The sequence below is a fragment of the Phasianus colchicus genome, chromosome 5 (genome assembly GCF_987193195.1).
Source record: "Phasianus colchicus chromosome 5, bPhaCol1.hap1.1, whole genome shotgun sequence".
NCBI lineage: Eukaryota > Metazoa > Chordata > Aves > Galliformes > Phasianidae > Phasianus > Phasianus colchicus.
The window spans coordinates 55037193-55044291 of record NC_143440.1 but is presented as its reverse complement, the minus strand read 5'-3'; the positions used below and the strand labels follow the sequence as shown (position 1 = coordinate 55044291).

Sequence of the window (7099 nt, the reverse complement as noted above, 5' to 3'; positions counted from 1 at the left end):
AGGGGTTTGGCCTCTTCTCCCAGGCAACAAGCAGGACCGGGGAAAACGGCCACAGGTTGTGCCAGAGGTGATTTTGGTTTGTCATAAGGAAAAATGTTTTCTCTCAGAAAGTGGTGAGGCACTGGTATGCCCTGCCCAGGGAGGTGGTGGAGTCGCTGACCCTGGCAGTGCTCAAGAGGTATCTGGATGAGGAGCTACGAGATATGGCTTAGTGCTTGTGGTAGCAATGGTGATGGGTGGGCAGTTGGACTAGCTGATCTTGCAGGTCCTTTCCAACCTTGTGATTCTATGATTCTAAGGCCTATGGAAACAACGTGTTGGACTACATGAAGTGCATCTTCAATTAGTTGGTGGTCCCTTTTATTTACTCTTCCCCACTGAGGCAGAATATCTGACAGGAAACGTTGCTTAGATCCTAATGGTGATAGAGAAGACCACAATGTAGGTTGTAATGTGTGTAGATCACTTGTTGCTGTGTCTAGTTTATTTATGGGTGTTTTAGCATCTATGCTAGTTAGGACTCCCAGTCCTGTCCCAGGCGTATTTTCCGCTGTTCTCTGTACCCCAAAGCTGCACATGTAGAGCAGGCAGTTCACAGTCACGTTGGACATAAATGGTTACAATTCCCTGGTAATTGCTGCTAAACTGTAGCTTCTTTCTCCTGTGTATTCCGGAGATGTCCTGGGTTCTCAGCCGTGACTTCTCATGCTATTTATCTTGCTCTACAGCTTATGCTCTGAATAGTCCTCCTTGTATTCCCACAGCATTTTCCCAGGCAGAAGATGAGACTGTGGATTTCCTTCTCATCTGGTGTTTCAGAAAAATGGATGGAAACTCGTCTGGTTGTTGTACGCTGGGACACTGTTTTCAGCCTTTGGTGTATAAGCCTCCCTTGTAGGGAGGAGTTTGGTGGAGAACTTCTGCAACATCTACACGACAGGCAGAGAAGAGGAGGCTTATGCCTACGTTCTTCAGCAGTCTGAATAAGGGCCGAAGAGAAATAGATACATGATTAGAAGAGAAATAGACGTTGCAAGAAATAGACATACGATGCATATCAAGAAGATGGAAAGACTCTTTGCTAATATTGCAAACCTGTGCACTGTGGTAGTAGTTGAAGTTCTGCTAACAGTCTTTGTCCAGTAACTGCACCTCTCAATGGGAACTACTCAATGGGATCCTGTCGAGCAAGAGAATAGACATTGTAGTAAAGGGTAAAGCTTGTGATGGTTTCTGTGAAAGGCTTAACAGTGATCCCTTTAGCTACTGGATTTTCCAAGAGAGGGGAAAAAAAAAAAAAGCCCAATAACTGAGTTAAGCAGGAGATTCAGTGTGAAAATACTTGTGGCTACTTTTTGGAAGATGGACCTTGAAGTGAATTTGCTAAACTGTTTCTCTCTGCTGCTGAGTGCTTTTAAAAGGAAATGAATTTTTCTTTCCCACACATTTCACATTTCTACTCTTCTCAGTTGTTTTATTTTTTCCTAATGCAAGTCAAAATTGTTAGAGAATTGAAAAGTAAAAATCTGTAATGCCGAAAAGGCTGTGTTGTGAAATGTATCATGAACATTCCATTAGAACAGTGCCTGCTAATTAAGGGACAGAGCTTCTGGGAAACAGCAAGCTGATAACAGAGATCAGCTGCCTTTGATCCTGTGTAGAGTTTGTAAAAACCTTACCCACCTAAACCTGTTTGCAGCTTGTTACATTTATCCATCTGCCACAAGGCCAAAAATCAGCAAGCTGTAATTCACTCAAACTCCAGTGGTTCAACGTATCGCACACAGGGGGCGGAGCCTTCAGTAAGAGGATGGGAAGAGGAGCTGAGGGCAGGCTGAGCGGGTCTGGGTGCTCTCCATGTGCCCTGCTTCTGCTTGCAGGTGTTGTACAGGCACTGGCTGCGTTGTGGTCCTACACGTGTGTTGCTGATGTGGTTGCAAAGCAATTTGAATTTTTCCAGTGGTGCTCATTTGGGGTGCAGCCTCCCTCCTGTGGCCTGCTGGGCAGTGCCTGAGGTATGGGACAGCCAGCCCTGGCATCAGGGAGTGCTAGCTCTGAAATCTAGTAACACGGGGAGCTAATTATTGCCTATGAAAATAACACAAGTCTATGTTCTGCTGGGTTTTTTTAGATCAGAGCTTTGTTTCCGCAGCCGTGTGTTTTATCTGCATTGGTTAGCTACCGTTCCTGGATACCTGCATCCCACTGAGGGCTGCTGCTGTGGTGCTTCTTCCTGCTGAGACGGAGGCAGAGCTTCATTGTAGTCCTCTTTTCGTCAGCAATCAGGGACTCAGTCGCTGTTCCTTGTGAAGAAAAGACAGGTTAAACATGTATCCTCTCTCACCCAGGTTTACCTCCTGCAGAAGGTGGGAGAATGTCGCTGTCTAAAGCACCATCTCTGCCTAGTGGCTTCTGTGGTGCCGCGACTTATCAGTGCAAACCTGCATTGCTGTGTATGCTGAAAATGAATAGTTTGGAGTGTGTGTTTGGATCGGGCGTGCAGGAGAATGAGTTTCAGAGAGGCTTCACCAAGGGCGGGACTGGGTAAGGAGAGTCAGTGAAGGGTTCAGCTCCCCTGGGAGCTTGTGTCACAGCATGGTATGTCCTTTGCCAGAGGTGTAGTGAATGACGGGGAGAATTATCCGGGTTTCTGCGGGAATAGTGGGAAATAGTGGTGGTAGTGGATGGTTGGACTGGATGATCTTGAGGTCTTTTCCAGCCTTGGTACTTCTGTGATTCTAAAGCCGTCTCACCACAGCACTGGGAGCTGGCTCTGGGGGCATCTCCTTGAGCAGGACGCTCAGGGACAGAGCGTTTCTCCCACGTTTGTAGAGGCCGAGGCTTGCAGAACAAATGGACCCTCACGGAGAGGCGGGCTGGTCCCTGCCCAGCTGTAAACGAGAGTCTCTGCTTCAAGCATCCATGCAGTGGCCTCTTCAACTGCATGGGGTGTGGTTTTCCTTTGGAGTGAGCTTCCACCTGCTTGCTGAGCAGTGTTTTCTCCATGTTCAGCCTGCTCAGCTCTGCGGCAGGTGGCAAGTAGGGCATCACTCGTTTTGTAGACACCTTCCAGGACAGGGACGCGGAGCTGCAGATGTTTGCGATGGAATCTGTTGTGCCCAACCTGCCTGGCTGTTTTGTGAAGGAGTGCATCTCTGCAGCAGCGCGTCTCTGCGGCCGCCTCGTGCCGCTGATAATGACAGCCCCTGCCTACTCACAGGTCAGGAACGTTTGTGAATCTTGCTGTATCCCAAGAAAGAGCCCAATTCAGAGGACTCTGGAGTGAGCAAACTCTTTTTGTTTGATCTCTGCCAAACCCCTTGGGAACTAAGAATTGCACCACTGTTGTTGATCCAGAAGCTGGTGGTGCTTTAGTTTCACCAAAAGAAGGTCACACATACCACTGTTTTGGTTTTTTTTTTTTTTTGTTGGGTTTTTAATGTTTATTACATTTTAATAAAACATATGCATGGATGAAATAATGGTTTGTACTGATTTACGTTAACTATGTTTTCTGTGTGGCTGAAGGCAATTCCTGTTCACCCCATGTGGGCCAGGTATCTAAAAGGCTGGATTCCCGTGGCATATGTAGAAATGTCGGAGGCCACTAGGATATGGGTGTAGCTGTCTGTGTCTCCTGGCTGCTCAGAAAGTGGTCTTTATGGTCTTGCTGTGCTCCAACCACTGCCTTAGGTAAGCAGTTTCTTTTGAAATCCCTCAGATGTAAGGTGCTGTAGTGGCTGCTTCCCGAAGAAATGGGTCTCTGCGGCCACCTCGTGCCGCTGATAACGACAGCCCCTGCCTACTCAAAGGTCAGGTACGTTTGCGAGTCTTGCTGTATGCCGAGAATGAGCTCAATCCAGAGGGTTTTGCTGGTGGCGGTGGTCAGCTTGAGCTTGCAGTGTCGGCTGGAGGGCAGCAACTCGAGGTTCATTGTGGCCGACTGAGGCATAGCCACCCAGGCTTCCATCACCAGTTCCTGGAACCAGGTTGCGGTTTTCTCCATTTCCAGGTAGGAGTCGACGCAGAGGGTTTGTAGGAGGCTGGGCATCTGCTCTCTCCTCAGCTGGTCCTCAGGGTGGTGGAGGAAGCAGGTCATGTGCGGCATGTGCCGCTCCCTTGCGCACATGCACTGGAGCTCCACGCGGAGGCAGGCGTTCCTCACCCCTATCCTCGCGCTGGGGCCCACCTCCAAGTGGAAGACATGTCCCGGGGGTGCCTTCAGGGGCACGAGCATGCGGTAGACGGTGTAGCAGCCTTCGGGACCCCTGCCTTCAAAGCCGACGCCCACCCCGATGGCTGGCTGCAGGCGTGGCATGAAGTAGCTCTGGGGAACTGTCTGACAGGCGCTCAGAAGTTCATCAATCAGCTCCTCGACCACCTTGCACTTGTCTGCCCGGGTCTTCAGCGGCCAAATGGAGAACTCGGAGTAAAACCTGCTCATGTAGGTGACGTCACCAGGCTCTCCATGGCACACCGGCGCCCTCATCTCCCAGTTGCATTCGTTCCGTAGCTCGGCCAGTAGTCGAGCTTGCCTTTTCCTGTACCAGATGTGGCAGAAGAGAAGGACAAGCAGCAGTACAGCCAAGGCCCAAATTTTCCAGGACTGCAGTGCAGAGAAGTGCAAGCGTTGCGCCTGCATCCTGCTCTCCTCAGCAAACTTCTTGTCCATCTCCAGCAGCAGCTTTGCCATCTTCTCTTGCATGTACACCTCATACTGGTGCATGCGTTCGAGCGTGTCTGCATCCAAATCATCACCAACAGAAGGTACTCTCTGCGCCAACAAGGCGAAGACAAACGCCAAAGCCATGATCTGGAAGAGGTGAGAGAGGGGAGGTCAGCGGGGCTGGGTGGGAGCTCGCGCACGGCTGGGGGAGCGGGGCCAGGAGCCACAGCCCCTGGGGTCGTCAGGTAGGAGTAGGGGCGAGGGAGCTGGGAGGCAGCAGGGGCCGAGCCCAGCGCTGGTGGTGACTGCCCGGAGAGCCTCTCACAGGCTCCCTGAGCGCTCGCTGCCGTCACTGCGGGCTCCCAAACCCCTCGCGGGCCGGTGTTTGCGCCCGGCCCAGCACAGCCCTCCCCCTGCTGCTGCACTCACCGCTGGCCCAGGCCAAAGTGGAGTGGTGCTGCCTGCTGACGGCATCAATAGCAGCCCCGCATTGTGACGCACTGTGATGTCACAGAAGTCCCAGGCCCACCCTCTGGCTCCGCCCATTGTGGCCCCTCTCTGCCATGGCCCTGGGCTGCCATGGCCCTGGCACCAGCCCTGTTCTGAGGCACGTGGCCAGACCCGGCCTGTGGGTGCTGTGCTCGTCCTGTGTCATCCCAACTTAAGCTCCAAATATGTAATCCCTGGAAACTCATTTGGAACTGGATGAACTGTTGAAATACTGATTCCCAAAGATGATACCTGGAAAAATGAGACAGCGAATGAGAGACATACCTGCAAATGACCCAAAATTAATCTCTGAAATTACGCCGGGCAAATAACAAGGAGCTGAAGTAAAATTTGAGTAGGAAATTTTAACAGTGGCTAACGTGGTATTTTTTTTGGAACACGGTGTTTTTTGAACAGGATAAGTTAGCAATGGCAAAAGCTTGCAAAACACTTTTTAGTACTGGAATGCCACACAGGGAGCAGGCCCCAAGTCTGGGACAGCTGATATCAAGCTGCTTCTGGCTCACAGCTCCCTCAACCTCTGCTGGTCTGAAGTGCGCTCTGCTAAAGGGTCACTGGATGGAGCCAGGCTGGAAGCAGCAGGTCTGACAGTGAAGATTAGGAAGCCCAAGTGTGTAGCAGCCTCTTTAGCTGCATTGGGTCTGGCCCCTGTAGATAATTTGTTCCAGTATGTGACCACCCTCAGGATAAAGATGATTTTCCTAATGTGCCATCTGAACCTGTAATGAGCGCACCATCACTTTCCACCTCGTGCCTGTGGTCTGTTCATCTTATTCACGTGTTGTAGTGGTATGGTCATCTCCTGTTGTCTCTGTGCCATAAACAGTGTATTGGTAGTTTATGTGCTCACAGATTCATGGTAAGGAAGCAGTGAAGTATTGCTGTGTGCCGTATATTTGTTTGTATGCCTCAGGTGGCTGGAGTTACTTGGTTTATCCCATGCCAAATGTTTATATACAACGTGACTATAACACTGATGCGATTTTACTAACTCTTAATACGCCCACTGCTCAAGAAACATGAAATTCAGAGTTCCTGTTGCTTTTGTTTGCCATCCAGTAAGAGTAAAATTGAGTGTCTGTGGATAAAGATCAGGGGGGAAGGCCTGGGGGGGTGGATCTGTCTGGTGGAGGTCTGTAACAGACCGCCTAATCAGGATCTCCTACGACTTGCAGCATGTGATGTACGGACTCAGCTGTGAACGATCCAGACTGTTTATTACAAGTTCTCACATCACTTAGACACATTCACAAGTTATCTTTTATTTTAGCTTTTCCATCCACTCTTACAACTTTCCTCATGCAGCGCTATAGGCTTGGGGATGAGTGGCTGGATGACTGTCAAAAGGAAAGGGATCTGCAGGTGTTGGATGATGCTCGGCTGAACATGAGACGGGAGCAGGATTGTGGAACTCAGTGACAACTCGATACGAGTTAACAGCTAAGTCCGACTTTACTGAGTTAACGCAGCAATATATACACCAACAAGTACCTTTGACCGTGTACGATTGGTTATATGTATCCGCACATAACCTATTGCTATGTGTATCCTATCACCGGGTGAAAGCTGTCACTGTGACAACATGGAATTCCCCGGAACCGCCTATTTTTTCCCCGCCAACCTCCTCATTGGACACAACTCAGCAACCACTTGTGTATCTTGAATCCTCAGGAAGTCCTTAGCATTCCTGGGGTGGCCCTGCTCCCCAAGCCACACCTTCACAATTCCCTCTTTTTCTGCTACAAATACTGAAGGAACAAACTTGTGCATAGTTTTTGTAACTAATTTATCAATGTTAAAGCCAATAAGCATTGAAACAGCAATTAGAACCCAATGCAGACCTTCTAAAAGCAGGCTTCGTACCCTTCCTGAACCATGTAACTGATGGGACCAAACTCCTGCAGGGCCTCCACCACGCTGTCA

At 49.9% G+C, this 7099-nt stretch overlaps 1 protein-coding gene across 1 annotated transcript; it reads right to left on the bottom strand.

Annotated features, from left to right (window-relative positions):
- Nucleotides 1–3436: 3436 nt before the first annotated feature.
- Nucleotides 3437–4810, bottom strand: LOC149917939 (inositol 1,4,5-trisphosphate receptor-interacting protein-like 1). Its single transcript, XM_090142055.1, has one exon. The coding sequence runs from the start codon at nucleotides 4808–4810 to the stop codon at nucleotides 3803–3805; it is 1008 nt and encodes a 335-aa protein (XP_089998181.1). The 3' UTR covers nucleotides 3437–3802.
- Nucleotides 4811–7099: the final 2289 nt, after the last annotated feature.

Bases quoted from the DNA above. Each gene is read 5' to 3' on its own strand.
- LOC149917939 (XM_090142055.1), bottom strand. From the start codon at position 4,810: ATGGCTTTGGCGTTTGTCTTCGCCTTGTTGGCGCAGAGAGTACCTTCT.